This window comes from Solea senegalensis, linkage group LG19, assembly GCF_019176455.1.
Source record: "Solea senegalensis isolate Sse05_10M linkage group LG19, IFAPA_SoseM_1, whole genome shotgun sequence".
In the NCBI taxonomy this organism is placed as follows: domain Eukaryota; kingdom Metazoa; phylum Chordata; class Actinopteri; order Pleuronectiformes; family Soleidae; genus Solea; species Solea senegalensis.
In genome coordinates this window covers 13,998,947-14,022,202 of record NC_058038.1, presented here as the reverse complement: position 1 = coordinate 14,022,202, position 23,256 = coordinate 13,998,947, and the positions used below count along the sequence as shown (strand labels likewise).

At 39.4% G+C, this 23,256-nt stretch overlaps 3 protein-coding genes across 7 annotated transcripts; 2 read left to right on the top strand and 1 right to left on the bottom strand.

The window, feature by feature from the left end:
* Positions 1–447: 447 nt before the first annotated feature.
* On the top strand, positions 448–13,922 carry rhot1a (ras homolog family member T1a). 2 transcript variants are annotated; one of them, XM_044050355.1, is made up of 20 exons: positions 448–825; positions 1,682–1,740; positions 1,871–1,952; positions 2,221–2,264; positions 2,355–2,408; positions 2,577–2,629; positions 3,052–3,160; positions 4,137–4,238; positions 4,532–4,630; positions 4,802–4,910; positions 5,040–5,160; positions 5,709–5,793; positions 5,890–6,035; positions 6,217–6,317; positions 6,558–6,688; positions 6,935–7,018; positions 7,156–7,278; positions 7,388–7,590; positions 8,487–8,609; positions 12,776–13,922. In XM_044050355.1, exons 1-20 carry the CDS (start codon positions 789–791, stop codon positions 12,891–12,893), a joined length of 1,983 nt encoding a protein of 660 aa, XP_043906290.1. In that variant the 5' UTR covers positions 448–788; the 3' UTR covers positions 12,894–13,922. The 2 variants fall into 2 exon arrangements, with proteins under 2 accessions (XP_043906290.1, XP_043906291.1); XM_044050356.1 differs by lacking the exon at positions 8,487–8,609.
* Positions 13,923–13,981: 59 nt separating this feature from the next.
* On the top strand, positions 13,982–17,650 carry LOC122784926. The gene is made up of 10 exons (XM_044050361.1): positions 13,982–14,186; positions 14,259–14,336; positions 14,555–14,587; positions 14,894–14,983; positions 15,097–15,194; positions 15,983–16,158; positions 16,242–16,331; positions 16,424–16,501; positions 16,604–16,669; positions 17,266–17,650. The coding sequence occupies exons 1-10, from the start codon at positions 14,124–14,126 to the stop codon at positions 17,298–17,300; spliced, it is 807 nt and encodes a 268-aa protein (XP_043906296.1). The 5' UTR covers positions 13,982–14,123; the 3' UTR covers positions 17,301–17,650.
* lg19h17orf75 (linkage group 19 C17orf75 homolog) lies at positions 17,405–23,039 on the bottom strand. 4 transcript variants are annotated; one of them, XM_044050359.1, is made up of 10 exons: positions 22,673–23,039; positions 21,597–21,671; positions 21,029–21,154; positions 20,786–20,914; positions 20,555–20,615; positions 20,364–20,483; positions 20,028–20,092; positions 19,771–19,910; positions 19,324–19,427; positions 17,405–18,944 (listed from the first exon to the last, which is right to left on the bottom strand). In XM_044050359.1, the coding sequence occupies exons 1-10, from the start codon at positions 22,813–22,815 to the stop codon at positions 18,729–18,731; spliced, it is 1,179 nt and encodes a 392-aa protein (XP_043906294.1). In that variant the 5' UTR covers positions 22,816–23,039; the 3' UTR covers positions 17,405–18,728. The 4 variants fall into 4 exon arrangements, with proteins under 4 accessions (XP_043906294.1, XP_043906292.1, XP_043906295.1 ...); XM_044050357.1 differs by having other exon boundaries at positions 20,786–21,154; XM_044050360.1 differs by lacking the exon at positions 21,597–21,671.
* Positions 23,040–23,256: the final 217 nt, after the last annotated feature.

Sequence of the window (23,256 nt, the reverse complement as noted above, 5' to 3'; positions counted from 1 at the left end):
ACAACATACATTCGCACACACACTCTTACTTACCCTATATGTTTTCCCCATTTCATTTCTGTCCTACTTTATATCCCATAGAAAAGCCCCGTATCCTGTAAGAACTTCACTACTACCCTGACTCGTGCTTTCTAACTAATTTCCATTAAATTAAATTAAATTAAATTAAATTAAATTAAATTAAATTAAATTAAATTATCGATCCCCTAATTTCCTGTATTTCATCACCTCTCTATATGCCTCATATTCCATACACCTCAAAAGTACATGTTCCACAGATTCCTCCTCTTCCTGACAACTCTCACACTATCCTGTCTGATGCTTCCCTTCACTGTCGCACACCTCTCAGTCACGTTGATCGTTATACTCGCAGTATCAACTTTAGGCACCAGGGGGCAGCAAAGGGCGTCTTTAAATTTCAAATGAAGTTTGACCTATGCGGCTGCCTGTAGTTGCCGGGTAGTGGAGGTCGGCAGTGCAAGCAACATATATAGCGAAACGTAGAAAAGGCGCTTAAAATAATGAGACTAGCATGAATTAGTGGGCAAATGTTCCGCTCTCGACTATTTGTATTGTATTTATGCTGACCTAAAAAAGCGCAAACTGCAAAGAAAGCGTCCGGAAGGCACCGAAGAGTGTCTGTCCGTTTTGTCCTACAAAGGCGCCGGGAGTTTGACAGCGACAGGACGGAGGACGCGAGTGCGCAGGCCCGACAGTTTAACTGCTGGAGTGGGACTACATGAAACAATAAAAACGTTCATATTCTGTAAAGGAAGCCAAGTTCCGACATGAGGAAAGACGTGAGGATTCTGCTCGTAGGAGAACGTAAGTAGCAGGCGCCTCCAATCCCGAGGCGATTGAATGCTTTATTAGCTAACGTGCTAGCAATGGAGCTAACGCTACTGCTATCAGGCGAAGCGTGGAAATCTGCAGTGTGATTGTGTGTGACACAAGGAATTACAGCGACAATTAGACAACCATTCACAATAACTGAGTTATTTAAAGGTTGATGAGAATAAGTATTTAGGATTATGGTTTGTCTAGTAGTGGTAGCCTATTAAACATCCGCTGGTGTATGATCATCATATTACACATTCCCAGAATCCCAAGTTTTGACCAGTATTGCAGAAACCCAAAGTTTGCTACCATGTAGCATAAAGCAATAAATACAAATGATTTTGAGAAAATTTGACATTTAATGTTTCTGTTGATCAACTTAAATGGTTCAGTTGTTTTTAATTAAATCAAATGCATCTAATGTTTATTTCGCTCTCTTGTAAACACTTCGGGTATTTTAGTCCATGCAGGATGACCTACATTGCTATGTTAGATGTGTTGGCACTGATGCTTTCTGAGGGAGTTGTAGCCAAAATACCTCAAGCCAACTTCAGTGTTGTGAAGTTCAGTTGTGGGATGGCTTGAGTTATCCTACTAAACTAGTGACAGTGAGAAGAAGCAAGTGGTAACAAGTGTAAACTATGGTGGCAGACATTATGTTATGGTCTGTAGAAATTAAGAAAAAAAACTTCCAAATTAGCTAAATTAGATTTTTTTAAATGCTGTTATTGTTATTGTGATGCTATGTACTATATCTGCTAATTCAAATTTTAATAAATAAGTAAGATTAGTATAATAACACATTTTATTAAAAATGTTTTCTGTGTCTTTTACCCATGAATAGCCAAAGTGGGGAAGACATCACTTATTATGTCTCTGGTCAGTGAAGAGTTTCCTGATGAGGTATGTATCATCAAAGTATAAATTAAAGTGTACTCACTCAACCTGAGTGTATACACATATATTACACATGTGATATTCATTCAGTCTTGCTTGTTTTACCATTTGGAATCATTATCCTCTTTTCTTCCAGGTTCCCCTCCGAGCTGAAGAGATCACCATCCCAGCTGATGTCACCCCAGAGAGGGTACCCACACACATAGTGGACTACTCAGGTAAACCTCCCCCACCACGACTCACACTCTCATCCATCCATTAAATTAACCTGACTTGATTGAATTAGTTGTAAGCAAACTGCAGAACCTCCTCACTACACACACACAAAAGCTATTGTTATCATGTCTGAAAAAAGCATATTTGTAATTATTAAGCACTGACCAGAGCATAACTACTGATACCTACACCATAATACTAATAATACTCTGATTTGGTCAAAGCTAATTTAAAACATGGTATTGATGTGCATTTTAATGTGTCTTTTAGAAGCAGAACAATCAGATGAACAGTTGTATCAAGAAATATCCAAGGTTGGTTTTACTTATTTGGTCTCATAGTATGTCACCTCCTTGTGTGTTTTATGTTTATCAGAGCTAACTCTGCTGTTTTTTTCATAATAGGCAAATGTTATCTGCATAGTTTACTCTGTCAACAACAAGAAGTCCATTGAAAAGGTGAGTGGAGTTTTCTCTCTGTGCTCAGTGTAGTCAAAACAGCAGTGGGTCCAGAATTTGAAACGGGATGATCCAGTCATGCTGCCACCTACTTATCTGTGAAAATGGATTGGTGTTTGAATTTTGACTCTCAGCAACATTATTGGATGTTGTGCTCCTCTCCTCTAGGTGACAAGCCACTGGATTCCTCTTATAAATGACAGAATAGACAAAGATAGCAGGTGTGTTCATGCCACTTAAATGCATGTTATTGTACATTCTCTGTCATAATTGCAACTGAGGCTGGTGGTCCTTTGGATCTGTAGTCTCACTGTCGTATTGTAGTATTGTAATATTGTAATGTGCACCTGCTGATGATTCATTGTTTTTGGAAATGTCTTATATAAGGCTAGCAGGCTTGTCGTGAGTTTTGATTGTTTGCATCAGTTGAATCAGCCATGGCAACAGTAAACAATTCAAAGCCTAAGGGTTACATTACCTAATAAAATGAATGGTACATACTGTTTGAAACAGAACACTTGTTAGTCCTGTTTTGCCTTTTATAAGTGATTTAATATGTAGTAGATTAGTTTGGAAAGTTCCACTGTGCTGCAATAATCAATAATCAAATATGCAAATACTAACTGGTTTTACTGAATGGCAGGGTACCACTAATCCTTGTGGGGAACAAGTCAGACCTGGTGGAACACAGTAGCATGGAGACCATCCTGCCAATCATGAATCAATACCAGGATATTGAGACGTGTGTAGAGGTAAGTGATCAATGCAAAGCAGACAGACGCTCACAAATGAATGTTTACACATGTCTCAGATCCACTCCTGCAGAGCTGTTAAATGTCAGAGTGACAGAGGTACTTGAAAGTAATGAAGTAGCAAATTAAATGCAGGATAGATTTGACCGCCAGCTGCTCTTGGACTGCATTTCATCTCCTTTTTTCACTGTTGTATACTATCATACCACCAGCAGCTCAGTGGCCAGGACCTCAGTAAACCAAGTGTGATAGTGAACAGCATGGCTGTCACAAGACACTGGCCACTGTCAGCTATTCTCTTCAAGCTGTCTACTCAAGCTGTCGCATGAGACTGTTCAGTCATGCACTCTATGTTGAGAAGGGGACGTGAGGAAAGACACATACACAGTGGGTAGAGTTTTGGACAGTCCCACAGCTGTTGAGTCTGACTTGTGAAAAACATGCAAACCAGTGTTTCAAGGCTTGCTTTGTGTTTAACTGGGGCCAGCAATTCTCTATTAGTTGCTCATGTTTTAATGTTAAGATCTTTTTATGTCCAAATAAAGCTTCATCACAGTTTAGAAAATACTCTGCAAGTGCAGATTGAACAAAAAGTATTGAAAATGTTCTGCAAGTATAAAAGTACTTTCCCAGCAGCTTTGTTATGAGCTTAATTTTCATGTTGTAGCTTACTGTAGTAGGGTTGATGTGACTCATTTCAAATACTATGGTGGCTGTCAGACTGCATAGCTGAACCACTGCCACACTACTGACGTCAAGTCAGCTCCTTCACTGCCATGCTGCTAGATCACGTTTAATTCTATTTCACATCATATATGGAAGAACCCCAATGATTCAAGATCAGTCATGCTAAATGGAATTTTGCTTGGATACAATTTAATGAAAAGGTAGAAACCGGTATAGTCTTTATAGATATCGAATTTTGCTGAATATTTTGCTCTCCATCACTCACTTGTCGTGTTGTCTGTTTCCTCAGTGCTCTGCCAAAAACCTGAAGAACATCTCTGAGCTCTTTTATTATGCCCAGAAGGCTGTTCTTCACCCGACAGGACCTCTGTACTGCCCAGAGGAGAAGGAGGTGATGTTTGTTATAGTAGAAAAATATAGTAGAAAAATATTTTTTACTTAGTAGGAAGAACATCATTGAAATATCTCAGTGAGTCTTTTTGTTGCAGACCCAAGATGAAGCTTATTAATGTTAATGATATTTTGTATACTTACATTATATTTTGCATGATTGAAAAATGCCTGGCAGCCAGATTTGCACCAGTTATACAAGGGAAAATCATGCACTGCTTGATTAACTGCTTGGTAGGCCCTGATCCACATAACATAACTTAAACAAACACATTCATTGTCTCTCTTTTACAGCTGAAAGCATCTTGCATTAAGGCTTTAACCAGAATCTTTAAAGTGTCCGACCTTGACAATGATGGCATCCTTAATGACAATGAGCTCAACTTCTTCCAGGTAATGTATTCCACTTTCTCACTGTGAACATAATTTTTATAATGTTGAAGTTTTCATCAATCTTTGTAGTGTAATATAAAAATGTCTTGACTGGCCATGAGGCAAATGTTTTCCGACAGTAACCATCTCTTAACCTTTGTTTTGGTCAATGTCTCACTTTTGTGCACACAGAGAACGTGTTTCAATACGCCTCTGGCACCACAGGCCTTAGAGGATGTAAAGAACGTGGTCAGGAGAAACATGACGGATGGTGTTCAGGAAAATGGGCTCACACTCAAAGGTTTCCACCTCCCTTTTCTGTTGACTTTCTTCTCCATCTTGTTATTGATCCCTCCTCGTATTCCCTCAACAATCACTTTTCGACATCATCATTAATTTGTGATAGTGAACATCTGGCTGGTTCTTGTAGGTTTCCTGTTCCTGCACACCCTCTTCATTCAACGAGGTCGACACGAGACCACCTGGACTGTGCTGAGGAGGTTTGGTTATGATGATGACCTGGAGCTCACACAGGAATACCTTTTCCCATTGTAAGTTCATATTTAAAAAAAAAACAAAACAAATTATGTCAAGGTATAGATTTATTTTTATAATAGAGCTTTTACATTGTTTGCTTTACAGGTTTTTTTTTAGTGGTAATCATAGAGTGTAGTCTGATGTATTTTTAGGCTGTATATTTAAAACCCAAATGAATTTAAGGTTTGAGTTTGAATGAATGAAAAGTGCATTTTAGTGGTGCACCAGATTTGAGAAATTTTGCAAAATTTGTAGCATTGATTTAGTGAAAATCTCTTCCAGCTGACATATCTCTAAATGAATCCATATCGAATGTATACTTATTTGGAAATCTTATTCAATCTGAACATTGTAGATCAGAATAGAATCAGTTCAAGAAATAGATTGTGATCCCCAGCCGTATTCATTTCTGTGCTGAAGAAAACAGGACTTAATGTTGTCACTTTGCAAGTCTGGTTTTCTTCATGGCCTCAACTGAAGCACATTATTTATTCACAAAATGTCAGACAGCACTTCAAACCTATTTGTCTCAATAATGTTTGTGCCCTTCCATTAATTCCAGGATAAAGATCCCACCAGACTGTACTACGGAGCTGAACCACAATGCTTACCTCTTCCTTCAGAGTGTGTTTGATAAGCACGACAAAGTGAGTGGTCAGCTCACTGTGTTAATTACTTTGTATTTCTTCAATGCTTCTTGTGGCCAGACTTGGTTAAATTATTGTGTACATTGCCTGATCCAGGATAGAGACTGTGCACTGTCACCTGAGGAAGTGAAGGACTTATTTAAAGTGTTTCCCTACATGCCATGGGGTCCAGATGTCAACAACACAGTTTGCACTAACGACCAGGGATGGATCACATACCAGGGATACCTCTCTCAGTGGACGTGAGTGTGGAATATTATGTATTAATAAACACATGCATCTATTTTAATGTTATACAACCTAAATACTTTCACTGTAGGACTTGCACCTTTCTTGTTTAGCATGCTGGTCATCTTACACATGTAAATCATAATCAAATGTCCCGAGACTCGCTATTTATGTGGGTTTTTATTTCTGTTTTAGGTTAACAACATACTTGGATGTACAGCGTAGTTTAGAGTATTTAGGTTACCTGGGCTACTCCATCATCTATGAACAGGAGTCACAAGCAGCTGCTATTACAGGTAAGATTGTGAGAATATTACAGTGAAGTAAAATTTAGGTGAACTTATATTTTGGTGTTTTTACTTAGTGGAATTATGTGTTGGTTGTCTTACAAAAGCAAATAGTCATAGTCATCTCTGTACAAATCACTAATGGGTACCTGTTTGCAATTAAAATAATTTATAGGAATAAGGATTCATACATTTTATTGGGGTTTCCTCTGTTCATTGTATATACAGTACATGTCTTTCTTGTTTCAGTGACTCGTAACAAGCGAATTGATCTTCAGAAGAAACAGACTCAGCGCAGTGTCTTTCGCTGTAATGTCTTGGGGGCTCGGGGCAGTGGGAAGAGCGGCTTCCTCCAAGCTTTCCTGGGTAGAGATCTGCAGGTCTGTAATTATTTTGCCAAATGTTTTTACATCTGTTTTTATCTATATTATAAAAGTTTGTGTTGTTTTTAGATGTTTTGATTGTTATGGTTAGGGTTACTTAAAAGAAAGTCAATTCTCAAAAGAATGCTTGGTGAATAACCTTGCATTGGAAGTGATACACAATGCTACTGAGGTGGACCAGCTAATTCACATGTAAATATATTGTCTTTTTGTCCTTTTATAACTGTTTGTTTTCATCCACAGCGTCAAAGGAAGATTAGAGAAGACCATAAGTCTTTCTATGCCATCAGCACATCCTACGTTTATGGACAGGAGAAGTACCTGCTGGTAGGCACCATTCACTCAGGAGTCATCAACTATGGGTCACAGTTACATAATCTTACTCTTTTATTGTATATAATCAGTGTTCTGCAAAATTGTTAACGTGTCTCTTTGTCATTGCTCTCTTGTCTGCACCCTAAAAGCTGCATGAGGTGATGCCAGATTTTGACTTTCTGTCAGGGTCAGACCTAGCCTGTGATGTGGTCTGCCTCTTGTATGACATCAACAACCCACGCTCTTTTGAATACTGTGCCAAAGTGTACAAGGTGTGTAAAAGACAAATGATTCATTATGACCCCAGGATGATGGAAGACACTGGCACTGAACCCCAGTTTTACAGTCTAATTTGTGACATCGAACCCTTGTGTTTGGCAGCAATACTTCATTGACAGCAAAACACCGTGTGTGGTGATCGCTGCCAAGTCAGACCTGCATGAAGTACGGCAGCACTACAGCCTTTCACCGTACGAGTTCTGCCGTAAGCACAAGCTTCACCCTCCTCAGCTGTTTACGTGCAACATGACTGAGGCACCCAACAAAGACATCTACACTAGACTCACCACCATGGCCATGTACCCGTAAGTATTAACATTATGTGCTTTCACCCTTTAAACTCTAGTGGACTCTGTAACCAACATTGTGGTCCTTTCCTTTCCATGTGCTTTTCCACTTTCCCTTTACCCTGACCAAAATTGCTATTCATTATATTTTTGCAATTAATGTCTTTTTAAAATGGCTCTACAACACACATAAATAAATTAATGTTTCATTGTGTTGAAAGAATAAATGGATTTTCATGCTTTGCAGATAAGAGATTTTTTTATCACGATACACAATGAAAGTCTATAACATTATAAAGTCGTGTATCAGAATGTAAAATGACCCTATGATATACACTTTTATTGCGTATAAAATTATACGCAATAAAAGTGTATACATGTACACATTTACTGTGGTGTAAATAGTAAGGCTAATACTGAAAAACAGGTACTTACAGGGAGCAAGTTGATTGACTAATCTTCCTTTATTTTTTGTGACTTTTGGTGTCTGGTTGGCAGATTGTTACCATTAAAGCCTTGGCTCAGGGTTTATTTTGGATCAATCTGAGATCAAAAATAACTCAGGCCTAATGATATAGACCAGTCTACATGTTCATTATCTGCTTTATGTAATGGTCACAGTAAGGTTGCGGTTGCAAATTTTTTAAAAAAAAGGTTTTTATATTGTTATTAATTTGCCACCTTTTACAACTTTTCCTTCACTCTTGTGTCTATCCTTGCTTTACATTTTTGGTTTCTCCTCCTCATTCATGTTGTTTCATCATAGATGTTTACTTGTCAGGCTTTGGTTAAAGTAGTGGAAGTAAATGGCAGCAGTATGGGTTTCAGCTCAGATGTAGGTCCTGCAAGGACATGGTTGAGGTGGCGAATTGTACGGTGGTGAATAGACCTTTTTTGTGTGTGTCTTTCCGCAGCCACATCCGTCTCCGCTGCATTTGTGCCTGCAACAGGTGCCCCTATTGCCTGTGTCAGAACCTCCTCAAGTTGGAGCTGCTGCGCAATATTAAGGCCCAACTCCGCAGGGTCGTTTTCAACAGGTTCATATATTAAAGAAGCTCTAGTGTTTTTAACATAGATTCGTTCCTCTTCTCTAGGGCTGTCGCAATAATGGCTAAAATGAATATACCCCGGTATGAATGCGGCTATTGCAGAGGAAGAAACAATACCGCACTATCACACATTATGTCGCCTCGTATTCCGACTGATTCAGACGGAAACAATGCACCAATGGCTAAACAGGTGCTGTGTCACTTTAAAAAGCACCAGTGCTTGATGAGCTTACAGTACATGCTTTGACAACGTACTGTGTCACTTCCTCTTAAGAATGTCACTGCCCTGCGTCTACTACTGCTTTGCCACATCCTGATTGACCTTTCCTCTCTGCAGCCACTGTGTGTGTGGTATGTGTGTGTATGATAATATCACATACCACTGTATTAATCACATTGGAAATGAATTTAGCGCGACAGCCCTACTCCTCTCTGTCTCTCCCACCCTTGGACTGAATCTCCAGGATGGGCCACAGAGGGGCTCTTATTCACCCTAGCTCTAACACTGGTGATAGTTGCTCACCTTTCCTTTAGTGCTCACCAGTTATCGGATTTACAAACCATATCCATTGCAGAGAAGAGGGAGCACATGTGGTGCTTATGTTGTGGTGTTGAATTATTCTTGTCCATTATAGATGGAACATTAGGGACATTGTGGGGTATTGACTGGCTTCTCAGCCGCTCCTTTTCCTTTTATCAGTATTGATATCCAAATCAAAGACAGTCCCATTCAGACCGGATATTAACATTCGTCCTGAGTGATCGGGTGCATGTACTGTACACAGACTCTAATACAACTGCTCACACAGAGGGAGAGAGAGAATAAGCAGTCAGGAGAGGTTTGAGTAAAACAAAGCCGTACTTGCATTGTTGTAACAAAGACAGGTTTTAACCTTTAGGAAAGAAATCATGTGAGGATCTGCCTTAATATTGTGTTGATGGCTACAAATAAAATAACATAAGAGCGCTGATAAGTGTAAAAATACCGTGAAACTGCTACAGGTCAAAGGGTCTCTAATCCGTCCTGAGGATGAGTTGCATTCATGCATGTTCAGAAATGTGGTCACATTTTCTCAGACTACCTCCAAATGTGATTCTTTTGTGATCGGATCAAAGGACGTACTCACTCGGGATACGTTTAGACCGTTTTTGGCACTGTCCCCATTCCGATCACTCCACTCATGACAGATGTTATTAGCAGGTCAACAAGTAGTGAAGAAGATGCACTATATTGAGGATGTTCTTTGTGAATACAACCTCATATTGACATGTTGCCTCACACCAGAATTAAATCTGAGCCCATCATTTTTTGTCAATTTACTTTGTCGCGTTTCTCAAGCTCACTAGTCATGTTAGATACCTTGGTCTCTGCTCCTGCTCCAGCCAGCCCACCTGCACTCTGCACATTCTCACACAGCCAAGTGTGACCGTACTGTGCCAGCTAACACACAAGCTGCTTGCCAGGCAGGTAACAGTGTGGCTGAATCCATGTGAGAAACGCATGATGTGATGAGTTCTTGCTGTGCAAACGTAACCCATCAAACCTTTTATATATAATTCCAAATAGAGTTGTAGAGTCGGACAATGTTAAGCGAAAGAAATGAATTCATGGACTCCAGGACTAAAAGTTTCAGAGTATAAGTTAGAAGCATGAGAAACATTGATGCTTCTGTCCTGCAGTGGATATGTAAATAGTAAATCTTGACTGATGAGAAATTTATTTCCATAACAAATGAGAGAAACACAACCATGTGTTTGAATGCATTTCATTCAAACTGAAACTCTCATTTGATTTTGTATGTCTGGATCTTTGACATATTATATCTATTAATTCCTCTTTTGCACTAAACTCCGTCATTTATTTTAAAAAGTGCTTGACCAACTGTCTTCCATTAACACTGAAGTCTGCACCTACAGGAGACCCTTTATTTGTTGTTGGTGTGAATTCAATTGTATTCACACCTTCTGTGCATACCTTACTTAAAACATTTTTTATACTGGATCTCCTGTAGGTTAGGAATTCACAAGTAAAATTGCAAATTGTGTTTCTTTGTTTAAATTGGTAGTTATTACAGTGTCATTTCATTCAGTTTTCCCTATTTTGTATTTCCTGTCTTTATGTTTTTCCTTCCACTCTATAGGAGTTCATACACACATTTCTGGCTGGCCCTCTTTCTCTTCCTCTTACATGTGTTCACCCTCTGCTGATCTGCCTCTTGCTCATGTTGCATGACTCCTCTCTGGGTTAACTATGTTATGTCTTAGTCTCTAGTAAATGTACAGGGGACAGTTTTGTTTCTCATCTGTCCATTTCCACAGTGGAGAGAGAGAGATTGGTGTTTTATATAAAATGGGAGGTTTATTGAACCCAAGTGCAGGTTGAATGGCTGTTTATAAAGTTGTGCGTTTGACTTTGTCTAAAATGGCCTGAACATCTGGACAGAGGCAGATCTACATATTGTGCGTTTGCATCCTGCACTTCAGATATTAATAGCATGACACCAAACGGGCTTCCACTTGCAGTGCAAAGGGTGGACGATCTTCAATGCGTTTCCAACAAACAGGTTTTCATATTTTTTTTCAGGGTTTGTATGCAGTTGACGACTTGAATTGTGTGCGGTACTAAAATAACAAACCACAGTTGTACTAGGTCTCCACTAACAGAGATTCTGACACATGGTGTGTGTTCTACAGTTTGAAAAGGCCGGTGTGTGCATGTTGCTTTGTGTTTTTCAAAGTGTGCAGTGGCATTTGACCACGTATGGTGGCACTCATGGTTGAGCTTGTGCTTTTAAAGGTTTAAATGGTGATAGAAATTCCTGCTTTTTGGGCTGGGTAGAGCTGAGCAGTACTGATGAAATTAAGGTTGTGTGTGTGAGAGGGGGTGCTGCCTGCTGTCAGAGGAGGATTCATCCTGGTGCAGCAGGTTTTCGGCCGTCTTCTGTGAGGAGGGCGTCCGTCTTTATGGAGGGTTCTGCCGGGCGGCTAATTCAATCAGGTAAAGGCAGAAATCACGAGGGGTGCACAATTTAGAAAATCCATCCATCCATTTTCTACCGCTTTATCCGCCACATGAGGGTTGCGATAGAGCGATACACCCTGGGCAGTTCGCCAGTCCATCACAAAGGCCCTTGTTCCAACCGGGGCTCAAACCCAGGTCTTCTTGCTACAAAGGCAAGAGCTAACCACTACACCAACCATGTGGCCCCAATTTAGAAAATCTGATTCAAAAATGAACTGGATGTTAATGTAATCAAGTTAAAGTCATGTCCACAGTAGATCCAGTCACTCTGTCTAACTCAGACAGGATGTATGACTAGTGTGAGAACCATTGCCCTAGTGTGTGTTTGTGGTTGTGTTCAGTAAGGTTTTGAGTTTTCACTTTCACAGTGCCAGACGGGTGTCAACATTTGTGTCTGCAAATTCCAGTCATGAGTCAACAATTTTTGCTCATTATTTAGCCAAAGGAATTATTTTCATGCGTTATTGTTGCATCAATTAATGTCTCAATATCTCAGGATGAAAATGTGTTGTTCATGACACTGAGATGTGGATTGAAGATTTTTATCTGTGCTGTGGCCACTGAGAGAAGTTATAGGATGATTGACGACTCACTACCTATACAAATACGATCAATGTGTTCTCACCTTTGTCTTCAAATTATCCACTGACTAAAATGATGGCTGTGTTTTTGGCAAATTATATACATTTATATTGTGACTTATTCCTTTCATGTTCCTCTGGCACCTCTTGAACTGCACAGAATCTCAGTGATCTGCAGTTAAGATATTTCTTAATAGAGAATCATTAACAGCCATATATAACTTCTTCTTCTTCTTTAATTCCACCATCTTTCCTTGTTTTCATTCAACTGTGTAATGTAATGTAATGTCATTCAACTGCCTTATATTTGGTCCAAATATCAAACGAAAGCATCTGTTCCGGTTTCAAGCTGGTTTCATATCATCACTGTTTCTAATTCAGGAAGTTTCTGGAGGAGGGAGCATATTACTTTGTTTTGTCCTCAAAACAACTCACTCTGGTTTTACAAGTGGAAATCACACTAGTGTGTTTTATAATTTTTCCTGTATTCTTTGCTGCATTTCCTTTTCACCATTTCACCTACTCTCTCTGTCTTGGTACTCCTCACACAGGCACATGGCTCAGGCTGACCTGAAGAACTCAACCTTCTGGCTGAGGGCGAGCGTCGGTGCGACCGTGTTCGCTGTGCTGGGCTTTGCCATGTACAGAGCTCTGCTCAAACAGCGGTGATCACACAGCATGACGCAGCTACTTCCTCTCCTCGGTTCCTCTGTTGACTCTGCCCCTTCCCTCCTAACCTGAGAGACTCCTACCTAAGACTGACTAAACAACCAACCAGGACCCAAATTTTATCCCCTTCCCACAATGCAACATGGGCAAGAAACGAATGGGCAGAATCATTTGAACATTTTATATGCAATTTAAAGTAAGTGTGGTTTAGGTTTTTTTTGTTCACGTCAGGGGGAAAAGGTGTGCAACTATTTAAGATAATTTGTTGATTACTTGGTTTGTAAATGCTGACAGTCCATGATCTGTTGGTTTAGTCCAAGTCAGACCTTTAGCAGTAATCCCTGGATGTTTTCAGCCAATCTATTGCTTTCTTTTCCTCAGGTCAGTATTATTAGTTAGTTGGTGGGAGATCGGAGAGAGGCAGCCATGTACAGAAACACCACAAAGGGACTCTGTTTATAGATGTGTATATGCAGTATAACATATATGTATTCTCGAACAATTTTAGGATCAGACCCATGAATGGCATCACAATCCACAAGCTGCACCTGACACAGAAATGTTGGGACAAGCGGGGCTACATTTAACTCTAGAAAGGTCATGGATATCATATTTTTTATTTTGTGTGTTAATTTATTAACCCCTTTTTTTGTTTTCTTGACTGTTTTACGTGCACTGCATGAAACAGACCAATGGATTTGCATTTTCTATGTATTTTTGTATTTAGTATTATCAAAGTTGTCCGCATGGTGTATCATTTACGACTCCTCGCTTCTGTTTTGTTTTCAAATAGAGTTTGTCCCTCATATTATATTTTTATGAATTTAAAGACGCCATGGAGCAAGGGATTATGCTATTAACAGCCGTTCAGCACACATCTACCACCTTTTAAACTATCAAAAGTGTTTCTTGTCATTTCTCCCTTCATTTACAAATAATTGCGTGTTATCGAACAAAATTATGGCTAATTTAAGAGCAGAGGAAAATAAAGAGGTTTTAAAGATCTGTAATAAATGATATTTACACCCACTGATGTCATTATGTCTGTGTGTCCTTGAAGAGCATTTGAATTAGACATTCCATGTCCGTGGATTTACTAAATTTAGTGGCACTTCACAGAAGCAGAATGGAGAAGTGAGTTAAGTGAGCAAACGTGAGGAGGAAGTCGTACCGAAACATGCAGGTACACAAATAAAACAATTTGGTATCCACTGTTCACTATGGGCCAACATGTCTGTAGACGGGACCAAGTTACTGTTTGAGGGCTTCCTGCAGAAAAGAAAGGATACTATGGTAAGCTATAACATAACTTATTTTAATGAAAACTAATATTGAAATGTGATTATTTTACTTTTATCTCTTCAGAAAATAAGGTGGGTGACGTATTGGTTCAGGCTTCAAAATACCACCTTGTTCTTCTATACCAGGAAGAATGGCAGTGCTGTAAGTAGCTGTGGTATAAGATCCTTTAAAGTCCTGTTAACTGAATTTTATTCAATATACTTTATTCAAATTAATAATTCCTATCCTTGTGAAGACTGTATTGTAGCTCTCGCTTCTAAAACCCGAACCTGTAATAAAATTTAAGAAATTCTTGCCATTCTTTGTAAGACATTGGTGAATAAAATATGATGATGTTGGTATCTCTCTCTCTCTTACAGTTACACTTGAGAAGCTATTACTACATTTACACAGTAAGTTCTTCTGTTTACAGGTGACGTGAGAAAGTGTATATAAGAACATTTACACTGCTACTGCAATAGATGCACATACATACATATGAACATAAATATTGATTATACATTAATGCAGCAATATAGATCTTAATCCAACAAAATATCGGTTTAATTCATATACGTTTATTTTCATGATGTTTGTTTTTATACTTTTATATAATAATATTTCTGAGCTGTGAGATTGCAACTGTTGTTTTTTCTCTGTTTACTTGAGTAAACGCAGTTACTTGAGTAAACGCAGTGTCTCTCCACCTCTTGGCAAAGGTGCAGTCAGTGCGAGAGGTCCAGAGACCTGACAGCAGCAGGCGCTTTATGTTTGAAATCAACATGAAGAATGGGAAAAGAAAAATGTTGGTGAGTCACTTCAGTTATCTGATTGTCTACTCCATAATGTAAATCTAATACATGTGGAAGATGTGGATGTGACAGGTCTGGTATCTGGGTTTGCATTGTGTGTGTGTGTGTAGGCAGCAGAGACGGCAGCTCTCAGGAGAGAGTGGGTACATCAACTGTGGGAAGCCATGCATCTTTCTTTCTGTAGATCTTCAGACAGCAGAGGCACAAAGTAAGTAGGAGGGGTACTGATCAAAAGATGATTTGTTGTATTATTTTCTGAACAAAGAAACTCATATTTGGTCAGCTGGACTTTAACTCATTCTCACCGATACTTTTTATTTTGTTTTATTTCACCAGAAAAAATTTGCATTGAGATTCTTTTTTTCAAGGGAGACTAAGGCAAAGACAGGCAGCAGTATAAATAACACACAAAACAATTATTTAGTGAGATGTGTAACCGTGTAACTTAGATTTATAAGATATTTCTTAACTTCTTTAATTCCACCACCTTTCCTTGTTTTCATTCAACTGCCTTATATTTGGTCCAAATGTAAATGGAAAGCATGTGTTCCGGTTTCAAGCTGGTTTCATATCATCACTATTTTTAGTCATTTCTGGTCCTAATTCCGGATATTTCCACAGGAGTGAGCATATTACTTTGTTTTGTCCTCAAAACAACGCGCTGTGGTTTTACAAGTGGAAACAACGCTGTTGTGTTTTATGCTTTTTCCTTTATTCTTTGCTGCATTTTTTTCCACAGTGACTACAGTGATTGGAGCTTAACTAATAGATTGTGGTCAGCTGGTTACAGCCAGGATGTATGACTAGTGTGTCCTTCATGAACTAACGTAAGGCTTCAAAAAGTAAAATTGGCCCAATATATAGCCTTGTCGATAGATTCAGTATCAAGGAGGATAAACCAATCAATTCAATACAATGAGTGCGCATATTGTAGAGGAGTTTACCAGAGCAATAGCTGCACTAACCCTGTTCTCTTCTCTTCTCTCCACACTTCAGCCTTGATGAGTGTGAGCAGCGAGACAGACAGAACAGCAGCAGCACACACCTCTGCACCCATGGCAACACTGGGATGGAGTCTCTTCCTGCTGGGCTCATCTCTGCACCTTCTCCTTCAGTCCAAATCCACTGTGGCGTTGTTGCCTCCCCCACAAACCTGCCTCAGGAGCTGAACAGTAAGGGGCCCATGTACCAAAGCACACCGTCAGCGTCCAGCGTCGCATTTTGTCTTAATGTTGAACTTAAGCTGTTCTTTCAGGCGACGGTCTCAACTATCAGCAGTCCGTTGGGTTCAGCAGTGCAGTGGACGGTCGAGAAGTAGTTTATGACGTTTTACCAATTAGAAAAGGTATGATTTTAAAAACAGTTTCAACTAAAACTAACACAACATGCAATGTCGTTCTGCTTAAATTGGCTCAATTGTGTATAAATTCTCCACAGAGATCGACATTTCAACACAGGTGAACGAGGGAGTGTATGACACTCCACTGTCTTACAAGAGACTTGCTGCTCCCCAGGGTGAGATTATATTTTTCTTTTCTATATGGCCAGCTTCTCTTCTTAAAACAACACATGAAACATTTTTCCTTTGTGAAAATGTCTTTTTTTAATACATTTCAGTCGCAGCAGAGAGCATCTACGATATACCAAGCGTTCATTTGAGAAACGTGTCTGATCACATCACAGGTAAAATGCTGCTTCATTCTATGACAGTAGGTCTCTTTTAATTATCTAATTATAAGACACAGTGGTACCACATTACAAATATACTCAGTCGGTCAGTTTGAAATTATGAGGTCAGCTGAAAACCTAGATATACTGAAATTTATCACAAACGGTGTTCCAACTATCCCATTATAAATACAAGATTTTCACAAAAACTTAAATAAACATTGCATATTGAAGTGATGGCAGTGCATACTACTGAATATAATTATAATTACTTTATAAACCTGGTTACTGCTGCTGCATGAATCAGTAACGTTATAATGCATTAGATAAAAGGGGCAGAATTTCATTGTTGCTTGCCAAATAGTGAGCCCACATGTATCTGTACTGTGTAGCCACACAACTCATATGTTAGTCAGCATAGTCTGTCTCACCTGGTGATCTGTTAAACACTGAGCAATGAGGCTCCTCATTCTGTTTATAAACAGTACCGACATTTAAGATTAGTAGGTAGTAGCAGTAACAGGATCTTGCCAAATATTGATCTGGTTCCACATGTTCCAAATGTGCAAAAATGTTCTTAAAGCTCTCTACTGTTCATTTCTGGTTCCCAGAGGGGCTTTACGAGAACGTATGCTGGAGGATGTGACGCCCAGTTTGTGGTCGACGACTCATGAACTGGAGGCTGAAACACCTGTAAATAAATACTACTTTTCAGCAGCTGTATATGAGACAACTCACCACAACACAAAAGAGGTTCCACTGTCATATTTATTTATTTCATCTCCATGCGACCACTTATATCTACAGAGAACACACTGTACAATAATGTCCACACATATGCACCATGGGTCAACAACACACCAATATTCACAACAATAAAATGACTCATTTCCATGTCACCTGGTTCACAGTTTACAGGTTTACACCACTACCGTTGATATTGCTGAACTTCACACTTTGGACTTGGTTAAAGTTATTATTATTATGAGTTTGTTTTCTGTCATCTTGTATTCAATTTTACTACTCTTTAAAACATGTTTCTCTGTTAATGTTAGTATTGCAGATTTATTTTTTCAAATAAATGTAGATACAGTGAGTGATTGGTCACATGGTGTCCGTTTACTTCTCACAAGCGTGTGAGCTGGTGAAGGCTGTGAAAATGTTCATAAACATCAAATAATTTGCTCTAATGTACACATTATATAATATTCAAATATTCGTCGTCTACAATACTGAATTTTGAGAGAATTAAACAGAAGCCCAATATCATACAATTGACATCCAGACAAATAAAAATAATAGAGTAGTGCAAGAACTGAGCTGAAAGGATAAAGAGCAAGGACACACACATCAAATAAGGCGTATGTTACAAGCAAAGCATAAAAGTGATTTGTGCATCCTGTATGTGTTTTTTTTCACAAAGGAAAACATGTTCAATCAAATAAAATACAAAAAAGTAAGAAAATAGTGTTTGGTCATCATATTAGGAAGAAATAAATCTGTGCCAATGAGCAGGAGCTTAATTTGGATCAATTCTGTGTTGAGATCGTCAGTTAGCAAAACATGAGTGGTAGTATTTGGTTCAAAGTTCTGTATATGCACTAACCTCATGTAAAAGCTGTAATTAAAAGGGTATGAGACTGTAAAAGTGCTGTTCTTTCAGTTTTTTTAAGTTCACCTTCACTGAGAGCTTTGTTGTACAGTTTAATAAACAACTAACTTTTAATTGTTAAGATTAGTGCTGGGATTTTGCTGAATGAATGAACTACATATTATAGTTTTTACAAAGATGCGTTCAAAGAAACGGAGTTGTCAGCATTTTCCAGTACATATTTCCGATTTGACTACTTTTCTACATGAAGCAGAAGAGGAAACTGACGACAGCTGTTCAATGAAAAGCTGCCACACCGCCATGTTTCATAGGGGCAATGCTATGTTTAAAATGGGTTGTGCTGAGTTTGTATTTATGATACTTTATTGTCTGCTTTGTGGCTGGTAGAGGAGTCTGTCTTACGAACCAACTGGACAAGGCAGTTGTAGTAAAGTTACTTGGAGTCGCGTGTCGTTATTGGAATCAGGCCTGAGCTTGGGACTGTTCCTTGATGAACTCCTCCAGCACGGCGATGATGCTGCAGGCTTCAGGCAGGTCACTGTGCTCCGCCCTGGCATTCTGCAGCAACACATCCCCATTTCCACAGCCTTGCAGAAACTGGCAGCAGCGGAACAGGGCATAGTGACTCATCTCAGCCTGCCGCACAAAGCGCTTTAGGCTGTTCATGTCCTGGATGGCCTGCAGAGAAAGAGAAGTGGGCATTAACCACAAATAGATAAGCGATGGATGGGGTTTTTTTGTTGGCTTGTATGTAAGATTAGTCACGCACAACCCATCATTTTTAATGCCAATGAATGAACAGATCATAACAACTTAAAAGTATGTCATGTCAGATTCTGCTGAAAATCTAAAGGATGTGACGTAACGCACACTACCATAAGCCTCAGGGTGAACATCAATCAATACAACTATTGTATTTTATATATATAAAAAAAGACATTTAGATTTAGACCCAATAATTCACCGGCAGAAAGCATATGCTTGATCAGTGTCTGGATTAATATTATATGTTAAGAGTCCGAAAGGTTGGAGAACCCCAGGTCTCAGGTGTTCTCACCTTAAGCTTGAAGTTCTCCAGAATCTGCCTGAGCAAGAAGGGATTACAGCGCTCCGCAGCATTTAAAAATGCCTGAATCCAGTCATCACAGAAACGATTACTGACTGGAAAGAGAAAACACCTTTTTTTAGGCTCTTGAACACTACAGAGTAAATGTGCACGTCTGTTGTGGCAAAATTTGTCGTAAGGTGTCTGATGAAGAAATAAAGTTGGATCAAAGTTGTATTGTTGAAGCTTGTTTTATTCTTTGCAAAGAGAGAGTCAAAAAGGAAAACTGCTCAGAAACCAATCAAGAATGACTCTGAGGCACAAAAGGAAACCTGTGTAGTATATAGTGGTGGTTTAATGGTGTTTGCGCCCCAACTAAGGCTTTGTGTGGGTAAAACTCAGCTTGCTAGGTGTTTAGACTAAAGGTATAATTATGCTAGGGAGAGAGATATGACTTACCAGTGTGCGTGAGCATGGGTGGGCTGACAGAGCAGTCTATGACCAGGTTGGACTGAGTGTCCTCTGAGATGGCCTTACACAAAGAAGCTGCTGTGGGGTCTTGTTGGGACAGACCCTGCAAACTGGCTGCTTTAATGAACCTGGTGCAAAATACCACAAACACACTGCTACATGAAAATACACTATAGTGGGAAACACCTGCTGTTTAGTATGTAAAGATATGGGTATGGAGTTACAGACTCTGTCATGTGACTCACCTTGACACATCTGCTTTGGTCCGCTCCTCTGAATTGATGACCTCCACATGTGTCTGACTCAGAGCCTGTATACAGGAAGATATGTGGCTTAAATTCACTGATCTAGATAAAAATACATATTATATATAAGCAAAGGAGTGGCATTTATTAAAGAAAACAATGAAAAAAATGGGACTGCAATGGGAGAGTGGAAATGGTCCTGCGTTCACAATGAGAGCAGGTTATACTACGAGGAAGAACACAACTGTCTTCCATAGCTTGAATACCAGTGCACTGCAATCTAAGGCTGAGCAGTCTGAATCTATTTGGGAAATTATACATTGCAAAAAGACTCACAGCATGAAGCAAGAAGCTGATGTTGCTCTGGACCAGCTGTACCACTCTGTAAATGTGCATGACAGACTCGTCAAACCACCGGCTCAGATAGGGACGCACCTCAGTCTCAAGGTTTTGCAGCTGACACACCAACAGAAGAACAAGTTAATCTAGCAGTATGTGACAACTATGTGATTTATTGAGTGTCATACCTCTGGGGTCTGCAGGCTGCAATGCAGGCCTTGAACATATTTATCAAGCTCTATTCTAAATGTATATTTGGTCAAGGAACTAGAACATTTACAAAGATACGATCATAAAGGAAATACAGCAACAATGCAGGGAAAAACTTTTTGTAATGGCAAAGATATGTACACAATTAATGCTGGAAAAAATGTGGATGATGCTTATAACTACGTCTGACATCACAATGTAAAGGATATAAGTTCAGTCCTTTTTCTGAGCCGCCCATGAAGCAGATGACATATCCATTACCATCAGCATCAGGCTGTTCAGGAGACCTTTCCTGCTCCAGGAGACAGCAATAGCAGCCAACTGACTCCTCTGGAATACTGGAAGGAGCACATGTTGAACATATTTGGGTGAACCAGCTTGATTCTTTGGTTTCAGGATAAAAAAAATATTGATTCCAAAATGTTGTTATTGGAAATATGTTAAATGATTGCCTGAGTTCCACAGTGGCGATGTTGCCCATGCCTCCAAGAAGGGCTCCTTTGCTCAGCCTCCTTGAAATGTAGGTCCGCAGCTCCGGTTCTGCCTCTGACGGCAGGCTGCTATCAATCAGTGTCAGGCTGCGGGCAAGGTAGAGAGAGTCAGTGTGGACACATGCAGCCAGTGGGTGCAATAAGACATTTGGAAGCCACTCAAGTAAATGGAGAGGAGATGGAGAAAGCTGATGATTGGTAAGCCACATCCAACACAACACACAACGGAGACACAAAGCTGCAAAAGCACAGTCACACACAGAACACACGTAAGGCCACACATTTAAATGAACTTCATTCACTTGCCAACTCCATCTGATTAAGATAGGGAAGAGACTGAAAGGCAATGTAAGTCAGCAGCACTGTGATGACCAATCACAACAAAATCACAAATGAAAACAAAACTGATTCCATGTTGAACAGATTCCCAGTAGCAGCCTGTGGATGTATACCGAGGCACAACACTGAAAGCCAAAGAGAAACAACCACTGAAAGCGAGGAGGAGGTAGACGGTTGGCTCCTTTGTTACCTAAAGTCTTCATGACTGGTTGTGGAGTCTGCTCTTCTCTGGTTCCATGCCACATTTTCCCCAGAAGCCTCAGATCTAAGACAATTGACAGTTTTACTCATCTTACTTGCTTAGTTAGCTGCTGAGTTGGAAGAACAAATTTGAATTCAACTTTGAGCATCACTACCTGCAGGTTGAAAGGGAAAGTTAATGTCTTTGGTGAATGAAATACTTATCACATGCAGCTGACTTCACAATGTGCACTCAATGTGTAAATCAGCTTTTTCTGTTGTTCCCACTGACAGCCATGTTTTTACTGAGATCTGGGAAGTACTTCCCTGTTTTTTCCTCCATAATTGATGACCTCTTTCTTGTACTTGTGCTCATAATAATATTTTAGTTTTTACATTACTTTTTACTAAATACTAAGTTATTTTCTCAATTGGGAGATATGTACTCGTGCTGTTAATATTTATTGTGCATCATTTCAATTTTAAGAATTACTGCTTACTTACTTAATTACTTCTTCTTTGAGCCTAACATGTGCACGTAGATATTGTATGGACATTTACTCCCCAAACCTGGCTGTCCACAGTAGTGTTTTTATTTTTTTAAACCAAACATTTAGTTTAGGTCAACTGTCAATCAGATTTGTTAAATCCTCTGCCGGGCCAGATACTGATGCTGGCGGGCCAGTTTTGGCCCACGGGCCACCAACTGCTGACCACTGTTCAAGGTTATAACATATAGGTTTTAGAGCTATATCTTCATCTTATACATAAGATGGACGAAAGAATGAAAACAGGCCAAAAATAATCGGCATCATGTATCGACCATCAGGTGCACTGACCTTTGATGATTTGACATCGTTGACAATCATAAACAATATCACCGACCTCAAACAAATCCACAAAAAATAAAACACTTAACTATCACTTTAGAATTATACAAACAGATCATACATATTTATCTGACACAGAAAACAGTAATTTCCCACCTGGTTTAATGTCAGAAAGAATGGTGACTTGTATGTGAACTAATCCTAGTAAAAGACCTGATGACAGCACCTGCTGAAACAGGTGTATATATAGCATTACCTTGTGCCTTGATAGAGATAGATGGTGTAGTAACAATTCAGCTGGCTTTTCTGATTGTAGCCTGCTATTTCCTCACTGTCAAAATCATCTCTCTCTTCCACGTCGATTGAATCCTGGAAGGACGAGGTTTGGGAGGTAAACATTGTTCCACTGCTGCAGAGGAGAAAGCTAGCAGCCGACTGACACGGTAGAACACACCCCGAGACGTGCTACTTTAAATGTTTATCTGGGTTATTCGTGTAAATGTATGACTGAGGATGGGATTAATGCTTAAGATAAATTAAGAAAAAATATGCATCAACAAGCTTGTTCTAGCTTTTCTCCCTTGTTTGTCTACTGCGCAAGCTACTCTGTCATCGGGTGTACCTGTAAAAATATGTCCGGCTAAAATATTGATGTAGTTGTTGGTTCCGCGGTGAATCCGTGTAACCTCTCCCACTTTCCTTTGGATTGCTACATATCCTTTAGTTTTTGTTTAATGATGCTCTTCATTTGAGTTTTGCTTAATTTAACTACTGAATCTATGTTAGTGTGTCATGTTGCCAGTGCTGTAATGTAACAATGTACAAATACTTCGTTATTGT

Excerpts from the sequence above, each read along its gene's own strand:
- rhot1a (XM_044050355.1), top strand. The coding sequence starts at position 789 with ATGAGGAAAGACGTGAGGATTCTGCTCGTAGGAGAAC. Across the intron at positions 6,689-6,934 it reads TCCTGGGTAGAGATCTGCAG|CGTCAAAGGAAGATTAGAGA; the intron begins GTCTGTAATTAT and ends TTTCATCCACAG. Across the intron at positions 8,610-12,775 it reads CGCAGGGTCGTTTTCAACAG|GCACATGGCTCAGGCTGACC; the intron begins GTTCATATATTA and ends CTCCTCACACAG.
- LOC122784926 (XM_044050361.1), top strand. The coding sequence starts at position 14,124 with ATGTCTGTAGACGGGACCAAGTTACTGTTTGAGGGCTTCCTGCAGAAA. Across the intron at positions 14,187-14,258 it reads AGAAAAGAAAGGATACTATG|AAAATAAGGTGGGTGACGTA; the intron begins GTAAGCTATAAC and ends TTATCTCTTCAG. Across the intron at positions 16,670-17,265 it reads CGTGTCTGATCACATCACAG|AGGGGCTTTACGAGAACGTA; the intron begins GTAAAATGCTGC and ends TCTGGTTCCCAG.
- lg19h17orf75 (XM_044050357.1), bottom strand. The coding sequence starts at position 22,815 with ATGTTTACCTCCCAAACCTCGTCCTTCCAGGATTCAATCGACGTGGAA. Across the intron at positions 20,093-20,363 it reads TCAGCTTCTTGCTTCATGCT|GCTCTGAGTCAGACACATGT; the intron begins GTGAGTCTTTTT and ends TCCTGTATACAG. Across the intron at positions 19,428-19,770 it reads ACCCATGCTCACGCACACTG|TCAGTAATCGTTTCTGTGAT; the intron begins GTAAGTCATATC and ends TTCTCTTTCCAG.